Source organism: Pterocles gutturalis, unplaced genomic scaffold, assembly GCF_000699245.1.
Source record: "Pterocles gutturalis isolate BGI_N339 unplaced genomic scaffold, ASM69924v1 scaffold8177, whole genome shotgun sequence".
Taxonomy (NCBI): Eukaryota; Metazoa; Chordata; class Aves; order Pterocliformes; family Pteroclidae; genus Pterocles; species Pterocles gutturalis.
The window spans coordinates 3,370-21,440 of record NW_010107894.1 but is presented as its reverse complement, the minus strand read 5'-3'; the positions used below and the strand labels follow the sequence as shown (position 1 = coordinate 21,440).

The 18,071-nt window shown below is 51.4% G+C and overlaps 2 protein-coding genes across 2 annotated transcripts in view; one reads left to right on the top strand and one right to left on the bottom strand.

The window, feature by feature from the left end:
• Positions 1 to 413: 413 nt before the first annotated feature.
• NAPRT (nicotinate phosphoribosyltransferase) lies at positions 414 to 4,105 on the top strand (the record flags this gene model as incomplete). The annotated part of the gene is made up of 12 exons (XM_010072412.1): positions 414 to 541; positions 599 to 720; positions 873 to 1,003; positions 1,081 to 1,196; positions 1,290 to 1,483; positions 1,729 to 1,869; positions 2,051 to 2,135; positions 2,416 to 2,496; positions 3,187 to 3,289; positions 3,385 to 3,542; positions 3,800 to 3,907; positions 4,058 to 4,105. Coding segments are annotated over 12 exons (1,415 nt in total), but the record flags the coding sequence as incomplete, so codon positions are not given.
• A 4,004-nt stretch (positions 4,106 to 8,109) lies between these two features.
• Positions 8,110 to 18,071, bottom strand: part of LOC104460995 (ubiquitin carboxyl-terminal hydrolase CYLD-like) — a 10,964-nt gene continuing 1,002 nt past the window's right edge. Inside the window, exons 3-14 of the mRNA XM_010072411.1 lie at positions 17,963 to 18,032; positions 16,942 to 17,162; positions 16,347 to 16,500; positions 15,166 to 15,304; positions 14,418 to 14,528; positions 13,042 to 13,133; positions 12,462 to 12,528; positions 11,276 to 11,408; positions 10,909 to 11,017; positions 10,602 to 10,720; positions 9,463 to 9,682; positions 8,110 to 8,294 (exon numbers count right to left, since the gene is read on the bottom strand). Coding sequence (XP_010070713.1) covers positions 8,110 to 8,294; positions 9,463 to 9,682; positions 10,602 to 10,720; positions 10,909 to 11,017; positions 11,276 to 11,408; positions 12,462 to 12,528; positions 13,042 to 13,133; positions 14,418 to 14,528; positions 15,166 to 15,304; positions 16,347 to 16,500; positions 16,942 to 17,162; positions 17,963 to 18,032 — 1,620 coding nt within the window. The remainder of the gene's footprint in view (positions 8,295 to 9,462; positions 9,683 to 10,601; positions 10,721 to 10,908; positions 11,018 to 11,275; positions 11,409 to 12,461; positions 12,529 to 13,041; positions 13,134 to 14,417; positions 14,529 to 15,165; positions 15,305 to 16,346; positions 16,501 to 16,941; positions 17,163 to 17,962; positions 18,033 to 18,071) is intronic.

The window sequence follows — 18,071 nt, the reverse complement described above, 5'->3', positions numbered from 1 at the left end:
ACCTGGAGGGGACAGGGACAGCCCTCAGAAGGACCTGGGGAACTCGGGGGACCTGGAGGGGACAGGGACAGCCCTCAGAGGGACCTGGGGAACTTGGGGGACCTGGAGGGGACAGAGACAGCCCTTTGAGTGACAGGGGGACCCTTCAGGGCAACCTGGGCAGGGGACGGACAGGGACAGCCCTCAGGGCAACTTGAGGGACACCGGGACACCCTCCAGGGGGACAGCGCTGCCACGGACAGTCCCTCAGAGGGGACTTGGGGACCACAGTACCGCCACCTCACCATGTCTCTCTTGCCCCCTGCCCCCAAGCTGTCACCTGTCCCCAGCACTGGAGGCTCAGCTACCTGTGTCACAAGATAGTGGCTCAGGGGACCACCCGTCCTGGTGACAGCTGAGCTCTGTCCCCACAGATGTCGCCTACCTGCGCTCCGTCCTGCCCAGCACCACGGAAGACGCCTTCTTCGATTATCTGGCCACCCTGGACACCTCGGAGGTCACAGTCTCAGCTGTGCCAGAGGGCTCTGTCGTCTTCGCCAGGGTGGGACATGCTCCGTACCTTTCCCGGCTTTGGGGACATTGTCTTTTGTGTCCCCAGAGGGGGACAGGGGACATCACTGCCCGGCTGTCCCCACAGGTCCCTTTCCTGCAGGTGAAGGGGCCTCTGCTGGTGGTGCAGCTGCTGGAGACGACGTTGCTGTGCTTGGTCAACTACGCCAGGTAGGGGACACGTCCTCCTCTGGTCCCCAAGCTGCTGGGGACCACATCTGTCACTTCAAGTCCACAACGGTCCCTGCCACATGCTGGCGCCCCACCACCAGTGGCTCTGTGCTCAGCCTGGCTTGGTGTCACCTGTCCCTTCTTCTCCCCAGCCTGGTGGCCACCAACGCTGCTCGCTTCCGACTCCGCGCCGGCCCCGACGTGAAGCTCATGGAGATGGGGCTGCGTCGCGCTCAGGGACCCGATGGTGCCCTTTCAGCTTCCAAATACTCTTACATAGGGGGTGAGTGCTTCCCCACGGCGCCTGGTGGCACCACGGCCACGCCATCACCCGTGTGTCCCCTCTGTCCCTCCTCGCAGGCTTTGACTGCACCAGCAACGTCCTGGCAGGGAAGCTCTATGGCATCCCAGTGCGCGGCACCATCGCTCATTCCTTCATCATGTCCTTCACCTCGCTGGAGGAGGTGCAGCCGCGGGTGAGTGTCACCATGGGGAGGGGACAGGATGCTCTGGCTGTGGCCGTGCTTCTGGTGCTGTGGAGGATGTCACAGGGTGTGTTCCCTGGGCAGGAGCTGTCACCGCTGGCAGGAGGAGACCCAGTGGATCTCCCGCTCCTGGCTGAGTCGTGGTTGCAACGGGTGTGTGAGCTCCTGCAGAGCCCCCCTGAAAAAGCGAATCGGGGTGAGCTGGCCGCCTTCGTATCCTACGCCATCAGCTTCCCGCGGGATTTCCAGGGCCTGTTGGACACGTATTGTGTCCAGAGGTGAGAACACTGTGTCCCCATGGCTCTGCCACCACAGCAGAGGGGACAGACGTGTCCCTCCTCGCTCGGTGGCCTCAAATCATAGACTCACAGAATCATTAAGGTTGGAGGAGGGATGTTTCCACCTGGCAGCATCCTTGTGCTTTGCGGTTGCTGGATGCAGGGCTCTGGATGAGCTGCTGGATCCGTCCTGGGTCCCTGTCCCCCCAGGCAAGGGACATTAACCCCTTCCTCGCCCATGCCAGGAGTGGTTTGCCGAATTTCTGTGCAGTGGCGCTGGCCCTGCACCAACTGGGGTACCGGGCTATCGGGGTGCGTGTGGACAGCGGGGACCTGGCGCAGCAATCCAAGGAGATCCGCCGAGTGTTCCGAGCCTGCGCTGCTCAGTGAGTCCCCCACCAAGTCCAGCTTGGCTGCCACTGGTTCCCAGTTTCCCCACTTTGGACACCCAGCACCTCATCCTGCTGGGGTGGGAGCTCCTGCAGGTCAAGGGGGTGCTGTGAATGGAGCCGGGGTCCCCCCCCCCAAACTCTGCACCCCCTCATTCACTCTCCTGTCACTCTCTAGCTTCCAGGTGCCATGGTTTGAGACCATCGCCATCGCTGTCAGCAATGACATCAGCGAGCAGAGCCTGGAGGAGTTCAGGCGGGAGGTGAGGGAGATGCTGACAGGGCCAGGACGTCATCAGTGCCAAGAAGGTTTAGGGGGTGGAGGGGGGACAACATGAGAGTGACCTGGGGCTTTCTCCCTGGGTGAAAACAGAGAAGAGGGTCTAGGCTGGAAAAAATAAAGGGTTTTTGGGTGCAGAAACCGGGCACCTTTGGGCAGAGCATCCTCTGACCTGCCCCGTGGCTCCGGTTTTATACCAGGCTTAAAAAAAAATACCAGCAGGGTTGGGCTGCTGATAGCTGCTGTCTTCTCTGCTGCACCAGGGGAGCGAGATTGACATGATTGGTGTCGGGATGAACCTGGTGACGTGTCCCCTGCAGCCATCACTGGGATGTGTTTACAAGGTAGGGTTGGCAGCTTGCTGCTTTGCTCGTGGAGCGTGGGGCACCCAGGCTTCTCCTGGTCTTCACAGGGGTGGGGACAAGTGGCGAAGGGGGAATCCAGCCCTGAGGGACGCTGTGGTGTCAGATCACGGAATGGTTGGGGTGGAAGAGACCTTAAGGATCATCGAGGTCCAACCTCCTGCCATGGGTGGGGACATTTTCTACTACATCAGGTTGCTCAAAGACTTATCCAGCCTGGCCTTGAACACCTCCAGGGATGGAGCGTCCACAGCTTCTCTGGGCAACATCTTCCAGTGTCTCACAACCCTCATTGTGAAGAATTTCTTCCTTATATCCAACCTAAATCTCCCCTCTTTCAGTTTGAAACCATTGCCCCTTGTCCTGTCACTACGGGCCAGGGTAAAAAGTTTCTTCATCTTTCTTAAAAGCCTCCTTTAAGTACTGGGAGGATGCTAGAAGGTCTCCCTGGAGCCTTCTCCAGGCTGCACAACCCCAACTCTCTCAGCCTTTCCTCACACCGGAGGTGCTCCAGCCCTCGGACCATCTCTGTGGCCTTCTCTGGCCCTGCTCCAACAGGTCCACGTATGTCCTGTGCTGAGGATACAGAGCTCAACACGGTCCCCAGCACCCACATGACCTGGTGTGTGACAAAAATAAGGTGCCCACTTCCATAACTACCTTCTCCTACAGCTGGTGGAGGTCAATGGCTCCCCCTGCCTGAAGCTCACAGAAGACGAGGAGAAGATGACGATCCCAGGGACCAAGACAATCTATCGGCTTTATGACGCTGCTGGTGAGTTGGGACACCCTTGCCACGGTTGCTGCCCTGTTGCCCTCTCCTGGTTCATAACCCTGTCCCCGCTATCCCCTAATGTGGCACCCCTGCAGGTCACCCCTTCATGGACCTCATGGCGCTGGAAGAGGAGCCGTCGCCCACCGCGGGGCAGGAGCTGGAGATCCGTGTCCTGGGGCGGCTTGATGAGGCCACCAAGGTCATGCCCACCACTGTGGAGCCCCTCCATCGCACATATGTCAGAGACGGCCAGGTCAGGGGTGGCTCTGCCTTCTGGTGTTGGAGTGTCCTCCCCAACGTTGGGTGAAGGACCAGGGTCGTAGTGTCTTGGCCGTAATGTCAACATCAAAGGGTTAAACCTCAGTGTTTCCTTGCATCTGTGATGTTCCCCACCCCAACAACTCAGGTGCCACCATCATGGTGGCATCAGAGTCCGGCTTGGAGGTGACTTGTTAGGGATTGGTGGTGGCTCCCCACATGGGACATGGTCACAAATCTCCATCCCTGTAGGTTTGCGAGCCACTACCCAGCCTGTCGGAGATGAGGAGCCACGTGCAGGCATCCCTCAGCCTCCTCAACCCCGCTCACCGCCGGCTCCGTGACCCACAGCCCTACCCGGTACGTTGGCTGCTTGCCCAGCACCATCGGTACACACACAGGAACCTGGGCGCCCTTGGTGGCCTCAGCAAAGCCGCTGTGGCTCCACGATGGAGCTGCACTCCCCCGTGGAGAACACATGCTCACTGTCCCCTCTCGTTGCCGTGTCAGGTGGCTGTGACGGAGAGGCTGCACCGGCTCCGGGAGGCCTGCCAGTGACGGGGGGACCCCTGCTTGCCCCCTGTGCTGTGGCCACACAACCCCTGCCTGGGGCCAGCTCTTCTTCTGCACTTTTTTGAAGACCAGGTGACTAATTGGGAATTAATGGTTTTAACGACGCTGCTGCGCTAATCTGAGGACCCTGCAGGAACTGGCAGTGCTCCCAGTAGCAAAACTGGGCACAGAGAGACAGGGCAGACAGAGCTGGGAGGCAGCTGCCCCCAAGTTCTCTGGAGGTGACGGTCCTCTGCCTTCCTTGGTGGCCCTGCCAGCCTCGCACCTTCTGCTGTGACAGCACTGCCCACCTCGGTGGCCCTGCCGACCCTGTGCCTTCTGTAGTGACAGCGCTGCCCACCTCGGTGGCCCTGCCATCCCTCTGCCTTGTGCTGTGGCAATGCTGCCCACCTCGGTGGCCCTGCTGTCCCTGCACCTTCTGCTGTGACAGTTCTGCCTGCCTCAGTGGCCCTGCCACCCCTGTGCCTTCTGCTGTGACAGTGCTGCCCGCCTCGGTGGCCCTGCTGTCCCTGCACCTTCTGCTGTGACAGTTCTGCCTGCCTCAGTGGCCCTGCCACCCCTGTGCCTTCTGTTGTGGCAGTGCTGCCTGCCTCGGTGACCCTGCCATCCCTGTGCCACCTTCTGCGGCAGCGCTTCCCACCTCGGTGGCCCTGCCAGCCCCACACCTTCTGTGGTGGCAATCGATATTGAAGTTCCTCTGTGGCACTAGAGACCAAATTTTGAGTGCACAAGGAGAAGTCCTACCATGGGAAGGGCCAGCCTGTCCCCAACCCCTGTCATGTGGGACATCTGTGGCTGATGCGCTTTGCCCTTCCAATTCTAGTCTTTGTGTCTGTGGCCACATTTTTTCTCTTTCCATTTTTTATGCCTTCACTGGGGCGTGGAGGCCAGGTCCAGGTTGACGCCTGCACTCTCTAACCTGATGTTCATAGAAAAAATGTGGCACTAATCCCCAAAATTAACTTAGAATCATGGAGTGGTTTGGGATGGAAAGGACCTTAAAGATCATCGAGTTCCATCCCCCTGCCATGGGACTTCCACCTAAGCATCCAACTTAAAAAAAATGAATTAAAGGACTTTACCCACTACACCACCATGCTCCTCTGGTCCTTCAAAACTCTTGTTGCCTTCAGCTTGAATATTTAATTCAACATCCTTCACTTCACTTCATGGTTTAGGACTGAATAAATTTGGAATGAAAAGCAAGTGCTGAGCCCTGAGAGCGTCAGGGTGGCCCAAGCAGGTGCCTCAGCCCCATTTTGTGGCATCCTGGTAACCCTAATTCCAGTGAAAAAACCTTGTAGCTCCGTGGGGGGGGGGGGTATGTCTCATACCTGGGCAATGACCACTTGAAAGCTTTATCAAAACAGGGTCAAGAGAAGTTGTTGCATGGAATGGGGGGAAAAAAAAGCTGCACAGACTGAATCTTCTCAGAGACTTGCGTATTTTCTCTAATCCTGCCCAAATCTGGAGCTAGTAAGTCATTTCCTGAGCTTGTAAAATGTACAGACCCAGGATTGAGCCATGCAGTGTGGAAGGGCAACAGGGAAATCCCCAGGAAGCAGCACCTGCGCAGGCCCAGACCCCAACCCTGTTTGCACACCCAGGAACAGCTGTGGTTTTGCAGCACAAAAAATAAGAGTTTAATGAAGCATGGCCTGATGGTCTCATTTCTAAAAAAAAAAAATCCAACAGGCTGGAGGTCCCTGTTGCAATGTTCCAGCTGCGGGCACAGTATCATACAGCATTTTAAGAGAGGAAAAAAAAAACAAAACCAAACTCCAGGAAAACCAAGAACAAAACCAAGTTTTTGTTATTAAAACTTACATTTTTTTTAGAGCAGAAGCACCAGAGCTATGAGCCCAACGCCCAGTGTACCTGAGTAGAGATTGTCTTGAGTTCTTAGGAGAGAAGGAATGAAGAGCAACTTGAAGCAGATGAAGAAAGACACCAGCACCTCCGTGTCCCTCTCCATGGTCCCAGAGGATCAGCTGGAGGTTCTCAAGCAAGAGCAGGGTATCCATCCTTGGGATGATCCATTGTGAGATCTGCCACCATTTCTCCTACCTTGAGACAGACTCTTCAGCTGCTGGTGCTCTGCTTTTGCCCAGGACCATCTGGAATATCTCTAAGGATGGAGACTCCACCACCTCTCTGTGCCAGGGCTTGTCATCTTCGCAGTGATGAAGCGTTTCCTGACATTCAGAGGGAACCTCCCGTGTTTCAGTTTGTGTCCGTGGCCTCTTGGTCCTGGCTCTGTCCTCTCTGAACCCTCCTTTCAGGTGTTTCTAAACATTGATGAGATCCCCCTGAGCCTTCTCTTCCCCAGGCTGAACAGTCCCAGCTCTCTCAACCTTTCCTCGTAGTCCCTTCATCATCTTTGTGGTCCTTTGTTGGTCTCTCTTCTCTCTCATACTGGGGAGCTCAAAACTGGATCCAGTACTCCAGGTGTGGCTTCCTCAGTGGTGAGCAGAGGGGAAGGATCCCTACCCTGGACCTGCTGGTGACATTTCTCCGACCGCCTTTTCTACCATGAGGACACATTGCTGCTGTGGGGTCAACTTGGTGATGTCTCCAGCAAGGGCATTTGGAAGCTGACTTGACATTAAATGTGTTAATAATCTGGGTTCGTTACCCACCAGCGATCCTTTGTAGAAATAAGGGACACACCAGAAAGCCAATACAACCACCAAGCTTTTGAGGTCCCAGTTAGCAGCACAAACCTGCTCTCAAAAAAAAAAAAATAATCCCAAACCACGTTTATTACATGGCCCAAGCCAACAAGGCCAACAGAAAGCTATGGGCTGCGTCTTACAATTACTGCACCCTGCGTTAAAGAGGAAAAAAGAGGTGGAAGGAAATTTCTGGGACTCCTGGATGCATCCCTCGAGGTTTTGGTGTCCTGTCAGTGCAAGTTGGAATCTAGGCAGCCCAGTTCATAGCACTGAATCCGTAAGAGCTTCCCCCTGCTTGTGCTTAATGGCAGAGAAGCCCCAGTTTGCAAATTTAAATTATTTAACTTCAGTAATAGCAGTTTCCACCTAGAGACCCTAATCCTTACTGTAGTCACATCAGAAAATCTAAAAGTGCTAATTTTTATCATTTTTGCCCTTTGAATTCTGTTATTAGTCAGAAGTGGATGCAGAGATGGGACGGTAAGTGCTAAAAGTGAGGTTAAAACACCCCATCGTGTCACAAATTTTGCAAAAAAGAAGACAGCATAATGAGCTCACATGCTGTTCCTCTGGTCCATCTTTCTTTGAGTTTTGTTCTTACAAAAATACGTATTTTTAAACGTTGCAGCTCAAAACATACAATTAATCTCATGGCTGAAAATAAAGGACGGTGGGTAAAAGTGACAGAGTTTTACTGCTGGATAAGGGAAGCGCAGAAAATTCAGGGACCCAGCTTTAGGTGCGGGGTCACATCCTGCACCTCAAGAAAATATCTCGTCATGACCCATCTCTTAGCCACACCGGTGCAGCTCACACCTCCTGGTTTTCTCATTCTGCAAGTCCACGTGAGGATGTCTTGTGCAGGACGAGGCTGTGGTTTTCTCGTGCTTTTTGCAAACCTGAGGATAATTCCTCATGTTTTGGTTAGATGCTGGTCCTCAGCTTTGGAGGGAAGGGCAGGCAGGGAGAAAAGGATTTTGAGGAGGACTCTGAGGTAGGGCAGAGCTGCAGAGTGCCTGGGAAGGAGGGAGGGTGGAAAGGGAAGGTAAGAAATGAGAATGAATTTGAACGTAAATAATTCAGAGTCCAGGTCTGCCAGGAGTCCAAAATATCGCTCGCTAATGCCAGGTTTAACAAACCTGGACAGGCTGATGTGGATAGTTTGATACCAGATACTGGAAGAGGTAAGAAGAGGCAGAAGTGGAAGCTCGGTGCACCCAGACCCGGCTGCTTTCACCCATGAGGAGCTGCAGGGTTGATCCAAGCTCAAATTTCTGACGTCTTGCTGCTCTGTGGCACCAGCCCGAGGCAGCGTCATTTGTAAAGTGCCATCTTCTTGCTTTGGTACATGTACATGTAGGCGTCGCAGAAGAGGCGTTTGGCCACTCCATCCATGTCCCGAGGTTGCTCTAGGGCCAGCACAGCCAGTGGCAAGTCCAGATATTTGGCAACTTCAGGGCACAGCGCTACCGTAGGAATGTTGAAGCCATTTTCATCACCTAACCGAGGAAAAAAAAAAAGGAGAAAATTCCAAACCAGGTCCCAAGGGATCTACAGCTCAAGCAGATACCATCACACTCAAGAATAACTTCACAGAATCATAGAATGGTTTGGGTTGGAAGGGACTCTAAAGATCACCGAGTTTCAACCCCCCTGCCATGGGCAGGGACACCTCCCACTAGCCCAGGTTGCTCAAAGCCTCATCCAGCCTGGCCTTGAACCCCTCCAAGGATGGGGCATCCAGAGCTGCTCTGGGCACGGGCCAGCGCCTCACCACCCTCACAGTAAAAAACTTCCTCCTAGTGCCTTTTCTGAGAGATCTGGAGGCCAACAATAAAGTGGGGAAGGACAGAACAGTCCTCACCCACACAGCAACTAGTCCCAGCTGGCTTGACAAGTCCCTTGTTTGAACACAGCAGGAGGATGAAAGCACCAGGAGGAACTCACACATGCTTGGCCTGGCCATACTCTTCTCTGGGGTTTATTTAAATGGTCCCTGTTGGAAGCGGGGTCCAGAGAGAGCCTAAATCATAGAATCACAGAATGGTTTCGGCTGGAAAGGACCTTAGAGATCACAGAGTTCCAATTCCCCTGCGATGGGCAGGGACACCTCCCACTAGCCTGGGTTGCCCAAGGGCTCATCCAGCCTGGCATTGAACACCTCCAGGGATGGGGCATCCACAGCTTCTCTGGGCAACCTGGGCCAGGGTCTCACCCCCCTCACAGTAAAAATTTCCTCCTAATTTCTAGTCTAAATCTCCCCTCTTTCAGCTTATACCCGTTACCCCTTGTCCTCTCACTACACTCCCTGATAAAAGAGTGCCTCCCCATCTCTCCTGTAGGCCCCCTTCAGGTACTGGTAAATACAGGAGACAGCAGCAGGCTCAGGCATTCCTTCTTTTCCACTCTCTCACAAGGACCGAGCTCCACTGGTCCTGTTCCCCTCTGTGCATGCGCCGGACTGAGTGCAGTTGCAGAGTTGCCTCAGTTTACCAGGTTACTGCTGCGGAATTTTCCCCTGGTTTGCAAGCTAACACCAAGAAATCTACTCTTTGCATTTCACCCATGGTTTGTGGTTGTTCCTGCACCCTGCCTGTGTCTACTCACACGCCCACAATGCAGCACCCAGCTGCCACCAAAGCTCCGATCCCACCGCCGCGTCCTCACCGTGCCTGTCAGCCATGCTGTCGAAGAACATCCAGTGTTCTTTCTCTGGGCCGTATTTCACAAAGGAGACGTAATGACTGGTCTCGATGCAGAGCACTGCAAAAAGCTCCATCTTTTCATGAGGGACTTGTTGGCTGCCATAGGGGCTCCGGCTGTGAAACTCTTGTGGGACGTGCAGCCGCGTTGGCTTGTGTGCTTTGCGTCGGTAGTGGGAGTGAACCTGAGGAGAGATGATGGGATGGCACGGCTGAGCGGGCAGAACTGAACCTGGCCTGCCAAAAAGAGGAGTTTGCAGGGGTTGGACCCCCAGTTTATTCCCCACTGATCTGATTTTTTTTTTAATTTTTTTTTTTCCTACGGTTGGAAAGGACATTAAAGATTGTCTAGTCCCAACCCCCCTGCCATGGGCAGGGACACCTCCCACTAGCCCAGGTTGCCCAAAGCCTCATCCAGCCTGGCCTTGAACACCTGCAGGGATGGGGCATCCACAGCTTCTCTGGGCAACCCGGGCCAGTCTCTAACAGGTCCCTGCATGCCAGAGAATGGCATTGTGTCAACAGGCTGGCAGCAAGAAGCCGAGATGGAAGCCTGTCACTCTCCAAGAAAGGCCAGAAAGCTGTAAGAATGCTCCCGGTGAGACAGCATGGAGCACCCAGCACTCAGTCCGGGCAGGATCAGTGCTTATTTAGGCTCTGTGTAAACAGAGAATCATAGAATCATCAAGGTTGGAAAAGACCTCAAGGATCATCAAGTCCAACCGTCAACCCAACACCACCTAACCCACTAAACCATGTCCCAAAGCACCACATCTACACGTTTCTTGACCCCCTCCAGGGATGGCGACTCCACCACTTCCCTGGGCAGCCTGTTCCAATGCCTGATCACTCTTTCAGTGAAGAATTTTTTTCTAATATCCAGCCTAAACCTCCCCTAAAGGGAGGTTCAATATAAAGGGTTCAATAATGTGCAGCATGTAACCCCGCTCACGCAGCTGATGAAGGTGGTTGGTTTGATGCTCAGGAAGTGTCCCCTCTGTGCCCAACCCGAATGGCTGGAAGGGAAATGTGAATATTTTGGGGTGTTCAATCTGCTGTCAGCCACCAAGGCAGATTTTGTAAGCACCCAAAGAAACTGAATACCTGTCTGGAGCAGGAGCTGCAGAACTGCTTCAGGCCCGTAGCTGCAAATACCTTGTCTTTGAAACACTCCGAACACTCCAGGGTGGCAACGTCGCCACACACGCAGCATTCCCTGGGACCTGCAGGAGCAACAGGGGTCACAAGATGTGTCTTCTCCAGGTCTCACCTGAAATCCAACTTGTTCCTGCCAAAACTGGTGTTCAGGGAAGAAGAATCGCACCACGATCCCACCTCACATCTTTTCACAACCCAAAGAGGCAAGACCTGTCACCCAGTTGGTCGCAGTCCCAACTGCCCAACAACTTACTGTCAAGCAGCAGATCTGTTATATCCAGCTCCAAGGAAGGAATGATTTTGCTGAACATTTTATATTCTTTTCCAAAACGTGGCATTTGGATAATGAAGCAAGATGGGATCTGGGAAAAGAAAAACAAACGAGTCACCCTGCCAGAAAAGACATGCCTCAGAGATTCTTCTTTCCATATTGCTGCTGAGAATAAGATTTTCTGCTCTGATTATTTGCAAGACAAAATGGCAACAGGGAAACTGCTGCTTTGCAGTGTTGGAAATAAGACACTAGACCCACTGCAGGCTTACTGGCAGGCAGAGATATTTTGGAGGAAGCAAGAAAGAGGCAGCAGATAGCAGCGGAGGTGGAAGGTAGCCGGGCTCACCTCCACTAGCTTCAGATCGGAGGACAGGAAGGAGCGTTCCACTAACTGCTGCACATCAGGAACCACCAGATCCTCCTGTTTGTCCATAAATATCTGGTAACAGTAACAGTCCTGCTCCTTCTGGCCTCCTGACCTGCAAGGAGTGGTCATGGGGCTTGTTTATGTCGTGCCACAAAAATCTTGAGCTCCTAGAGGACATACTGGTTTTGTCCTGCAAGAGCTTTTAGGGCTGCTTGGTACAACAGACACGAAGCACTTTTTCCACTCAGAAATACTAAATACATGCCATGAGAGGAGGATACAAATACCATCTTCAGTCTCATTATCCCTCCATAGCATCACATCCTGCTCCTATAAGCAAAACTCAATTTCCCCACCTTGATGTAAATATTTAAACACACTGCAATAATTTTTAAATCAACTGCACTATGGCACAATCAGTGAAATCCTTTCTCAGATGAAAGATCTATTTCTAACTGCACGTACAAAAATCACAGAGCAAAACTCACTACATTCAAAAGGTGAGTTGTGTGCAGAAGATCTCCCACAACCCCTACATCCCCTGAGCCAGCAGAGAAAAGATTTCCTTCAGATGGTCTTCTGCAGGGGACCTGCAGTACAGAGTCGTCTTTGTGCTCAGCCCTTCCGAGTACTCCACGATCTACGACTTGACTGACATCTCAACAAAGGAGCACAGAAACCGAACAATCCCCTTCTATGCTCCCAAACAGCACAGTTATTTTTGGCTTCCTTCAGCCTCTCATCCTCTTTGTAGAGTCCTAAAAAACTGGGACTGCATCCATGGACTGCCTGGTTGAGAGGCTGCAGGACCTGAGCCAATTTGACAGTCTGGATACATCCCAAACGCATCCAAAGGCTGGCTCTGCATTGAAGTTGGCCACTAAGTTTCTCAAACCACTGCTGGCTCTCCCTAAGCATGAAATAAGGTTTTTAATAAAAATTTTCTGAAGGCGGCACCTACAGGGAGGGTTTAGAAGTGTCTTTTCCTGGCTGCATCACCTGGGACAAGATGACAAGAAGCAAGATCACACAGTCTGCACACAACTCCCTGAGCTGTGCCTTCAAAGCCTGGATGAAAAGGGACAAATAACACCTGGTGATCGGGACATGGATAACTAATGAGCCTGGCCTGGGTAAATTGTATCGCTTAGATCTGGAAACTTACTGCAGTCTCAAGAGGGGCTCTATTCCTAGGACCTGATGCATTATGAGATTGAGAAACTCTTCAGGATCTGAAAAATCAGAGAAAAACATGGGTCACACCACACCAGGAATGCTCCCTTGCTCCACGGCATCCAGAAGGTAAAAACTGCCAGATAAATATGAGCCAGCATTTTGTGAACCTGGAGTCTTGGCAAAAGGATAAATTGAGATGGATTCTGGCAGGGACATCAGGAAGGGACTTATCAGTGTATAACTCAAAGTATAAATGTCAAGGAAATTTCCTTTGTTTAAATTCTGTTCACACAGATCTTCATCTCCCCTCCTGGCAACAGCTGCCACCAGGTAGAGACCCAGCAATTCCCACATTTCCATCCGACTTCAGGAGAAATTTCAGTTGAAAAGACGGTCGACTTTTAAAAGCTGAAAGTATTTCACACGTGCATTTTTACATACAAGAACAGCACAGCAGGCCTATCAATGCACGTGCCTGGGAGAAGCAGACAATTAAGTTGTCAGCCCAGTGCCTGGATGAGGCAGCACACAGCAAAGCATCCCAGGGAAGGCCTCAGAGAGGAAATTACCTTTTTCAGCGTTGGTAAAGCTTGAACATTGGCCCTTTTCAGTTAGCTGCTCCCTAAGGTGCATCACACTCCCAGCTCTGACAAAGCCAGTCCTAGAAACAAGAAGCAGCTGCAGGTGATCTCTCTGGTGTATTTAAATCATAGAATCATCTAATGGTTTCGGTGGGAAGGGACCTTTAAAGATCATCTAGTCCAACCTCCCCCAACACAGACAGTGATGTGTCACTAGATCAGGTTGCTCAAAGCTTTGTCCAACCCGATCTCGAACACTTCCAGGGATGGGGCATCCACAGCTGCTCTGGGCAACCTGGTCTCGCGTCTCATCACCATCACTGTAAAACATTTCCTTATGTCTGACCTAAACCGACCCTCTTTTAGTTTAAAACCATTGCCCCTTGTCCTGTCACTACCAGCCCTGGTAAAATCTTCTCTTTGCCTTTTTTATAAGCTTACTTCAATTACTGGAAGACGGCAAGAAGGTCTCGCCGGAGCCTTCTCTTCTCCAGGCTGCACACTAACTCTCTCAGACTGTGGGAGCTGCTCCAGCCCTCGCACCATCTCCGTGGCTCCTCTGGCCCCGCTCCAGCAGCTCCGTGTCTGTCCTGTGCTGAGGACCCCAGAGCCGGGTGCAGCACCCCAGGGGGGTCTCACCAGAGTGGAGCAGAGGGGGAGAATCCCCTCCCTTGCCCTGCTGGTCACACTGCTGGTGATGAAGCCCAGGACACGGTTGGCTTTCTGGGCTGCAAGCACATGTTGCCATCTCATGTCCAATTTTGCACCTACCAGTACCCCCAAACCCTTCTCTGCAGGGCTGCTCTTCATCAATCAGCATCACAGAACACCCCAGGGCTGTATTTCTGCGGCCAGTGGCAGGGCACTGGTCCCCAAGGAGGATGTTAATGTCTTATGTTCAACCATCCCTCTCTTCCACACCTCTCTAGCAAGGATGAGGAACGAACCTGGTATCTTTGACACAAAGTCCAGAGAATTTAGCTCTCGTGCCATGATCTACACCCATCCAGCTTGGGATTGCATAACTGCCGATGAAAGCTATGCCATTGCTTCATCAGCTCCAGAGTTCCTCCACAGAGGTGGTCTCGACCCCAGAAATCCCCCTTTCATCCCTTCACTGAGAACAAGGCTTCCTTCTGAGCAGGAGAGACCCCTGCATGTACAGTAGGAATCAGAACAGCCTCACAACCTGGGAAAAGGAAAAACTGGAAGAGAAACTGGATATGAAGACATTTGGATGTGGCTGATAAGGAGAAACCCTCCAGGTAACCCTTTCCCTCAGTGATAGGAACCATCTGTCAGGGCAGCAGAGAAGGTATGAAGGCAGATGGATTACTTCCAAAATTCCCACGTACTATACTCACTTTCGGAGGGGATTAACGATCTCATCCCGCAGAATGCTCTGGACATTTCTGTCACACAGTGGGAAGGGCTTGAAGAGCATGGAGTCCAGCACAGATGTACAGGAGAAGAGGCTGTGAAAAGAGAGTGCTGTCAAAGTCTGATGGGTTTGTTAGAACCAAACCATTGTGCCTGGTGACCGTCGGTAGCTTTTATTTTCAACAATCCATGCATGCAATTAGGGAAAGGTGAGTGGCAGTGCGTCTCTGCAGTGAGATAAACCACATCTAGTTTAACGAACACTGGTAGTAAGCAACAAAACAGCTCAGAGAGAATGAAATCTCATACTTTGCAGCCAAAACTGCTCATAGGGGGACATCACTGAGTCTTTTCCTCTCCAAACAGTGCTGCACAGTGAAGCTGGGACCTCCTGGGCAGTTTCTTTGAAATGTTTCCAGCCATTACCTCCAGTGATGGAGTCAGCATGGTCCAAGTCCAGAGAGCTACGATCTCTCACCGCCCTGCATGACAGACACACGGGTACCTTAGGTACTCACCAGGGATATTCCAGGGCCTGAGAACCTACCAGATTAGGAAGGAGATAAAAAAGCAGCAAATATTGAGGCTGCATCTCCACACAGTTATATTCTGCTCTGGACTGGGTAAATTTCCAGCCGCGTTGGAAGTCCAGGGAAATGCTGCAATTTAGGGCTCTGGCCAATTAAAAAAACCACCATTTAATGAAATGACACCACCCAAGCGGGTCCTTACCTGAAAAGAGCTGCGTCCATATAACAGGAATTACAGTGGCCTTGGATCCCCTTCATCCGCCCTCGCAGAACATGAACCGCTGCATCGTTCCTGAGGGGAGGAAAACTCTCTGGAGTCTGTGGAAGAATTTCTTGCCCTCCTGCAAAAGAAGCGACAGAAGCAATTCCCTTTAGCCTCCCACCTCGTCTGGATCAGCTCTGCCCTTCACCAGTGCCCCAGAGCTCTGCTTAGAGGTCGGCACCTCGTACTTCTGCGCTGCTCCTGCTGGGACTGAACCATGGTGGGATGAAGACTTGTCTCTTTAGTAATTCATTTACTGGAAATGGAGACAAAACCCTCTCTTCCTCACTACAGCCATGTCCTAGCAATCCACACTGCCTCTGCCATCATTATGCCAAGTATAAAGAAGACAAAAAGAGCTACAAACGAGCTGGTGCTGCGTTATACACAAGCTTGGGATCTGCTGAAAGAGCTGCTACCCCAGTAGCAACTGGACAAACAGGCAACCGGGCTTTAAAAGCCTCATCCCACTGGTCTGTAATCTCCTTAAGCTTCAAAGGCGATGATGATGATGATCATAATTACAGGCGGCTTGGACTAGATGACCTTTAAAGGTCCCTTCCAAATTAAACCATTCTATGATTCTATGACTTCTGTCCTCTGTTACCCCTCAACATTTCCTGCCAGCTTCCCTTTTTCCAGCACATCCAAGCAAGCGAGGTCTCATTTTTAGAGCCATTCACAGCACCTTGCCCTATATTCAATGTCCTAGTCTACATTATCTCCGTAATAAATTCCTTACTATCTCTCACATTTGTGGGGCATTCCCTATAAACACCACCACAGCAACCTCAGCATCCTTGTGGATGGGGATGCCCCATCCCTGGAGGTGTTCAAGGCCAGGCTGGATGGGGCTTTGAACAACCTGCTCACTGAAGGACGACTTGAACTGGTGGAGGGTGTCCCTGCCCATGGCAGGGGGGTTGGAACTCGGTGATCTTTAAGGTCCATTCCAACCCAAACCATTCTGTGATTCTATGATTCTTAAAACTGACATCTTTTGGAACACTTAAAGAAAGTGAAGAATATTAAACCACTGATTAAGACACTATGCGTGAGACTTCTCTATAGCATGCCTTGACCCAGCATGGCACCATCTCCCCTCTCCTCAGAGAATTTACCATAATCCACGAGGCTCAGGTTGCTGTTGCGCGAACACTGGAAGCGAATGTCAGGCTGGCAGGACTGCAGCTTCACGAAGAGGCCGCGCTTTGGAGCGCAGTGGAAATAATATTTGCCCAGCCATTCGCCAGCAGTGACCCCCTTATCTTCATCCTGGGAAAAAAAAAAAAAAACATTGAGGAATACCATGAGAGCAGGATTTCCAAGAACTAGCTGCAATTCTTCATTCGGCCATTTAATATCTTAAGAGCTCTGTTCAAGTTTGGTGGCATTTTGTTGACTTTTTTCATTTATTCTGGTTATGTTTTGAACCTATTGATGCCATTCATCGTTATTCCATTCCGTATTCCAAGAACATCGCTCTAGAAGAGAGCAAAACCAGCCCTCATAACCATTCCACAGGCTCTCCCCAGCCTAAGGGAGGGCACAATTGTGCGCTTGCCCCCACAGTTCACGCTCTGACACGTCAGAGGCCTGGGTCAGGCTGTGAAATATGCAGCCACAAGCTGAAGGTCTTCAAGGAGAAGAGAAGAACCACCAAAACCTGCCCGTTCTGATATACAAGCTCACAGCAGGAAATATTTTGCTCCTTACCAGTTCAACTCCTGCCATTTTATGCTTGATTTGGGGCAGGTAACCCAACCAGCGGATGATTCCTGAAACCTGATTTCCCTTGTCCAAGGTGATCTGGACCATGGAGTTCACCTCCAGGGCTGAATTTCCACTTTCACACTCCTCACCACTCTTGTTTATCTCTCGTTTCATTTGGTTTGGATGTCCTAAGCCCATGTCGGACTCAAACGGTGAAAATAAACCTAGTGGGCAATATAAAATGTCAGGTGAGGTAGGAAATCAGCACTTAATGACAGACATCTCTGGATCTCACCTAATACCAGGTCTATTTTGAAATTATAGACCACAAGGCCAAGCCTGAAGCTGAGCACCAGAGACACAAGGTGTAATTTCCAGTGATACAGCCAAACTGGTTGAACAGGCTGAGAGGGTTCCTGCTCCTTGTTTCCCTGCTCAAGGCCAACGCAATCCAGCCTCTCACCAGCCCTAGAGCTAATCCAGCCCTTCACGGAGCTGTTCCAGACTACTAAAAAGGCTACAGGGGGTTATTTCCAAATTATTTTTCTGCCTTTAGTGAGATGAATCAACTCAGTGAGGAGTTTAATGACAGCTCCATGCTGTCTTTCGATTGCAACAGAGAGAGATTCCACTAGTTTTTTTTGTCCTGGCCAATGACTCACACCATTGCTGCTGCCATCTGTGCCCTTCTGAGTTTGTCTGGCATCAGGACGAGGCTCCTGCTCCACCTCCTACAGCTAAATTAAAGACTCTTTAGCCTTTTCCCCTAGAAAATACTTCTGTGCTGTAATCAGATTCTCTCTTCTTCTTCCTGATAAACGAGGAGACTCAGCTTTAGTTTCCTAAAGCAGAGAAGCAGAACTCCAGATTTTTCTATGGACTTTCTCTGCCTCTTGAACGACTTAGCTGGGACTAGCTGAAGCTTTTGTTGGACTTTTAGCTCATCAGTACCCCTGCAGAGAAGAAATAAATGCTAAATTCCCCAGGAACGTACACAGGGCAGACAGATCTGATGATAACCTACTCTGTAAGTTTTCCTTCACAACAGAGTCCATAGGGATTTCTCTGAAAATGTCAGTTGTTCCTTCTTCTTCCTAAAAGGAGAGAAAAATCTATCAGCTAAATGCTTTATC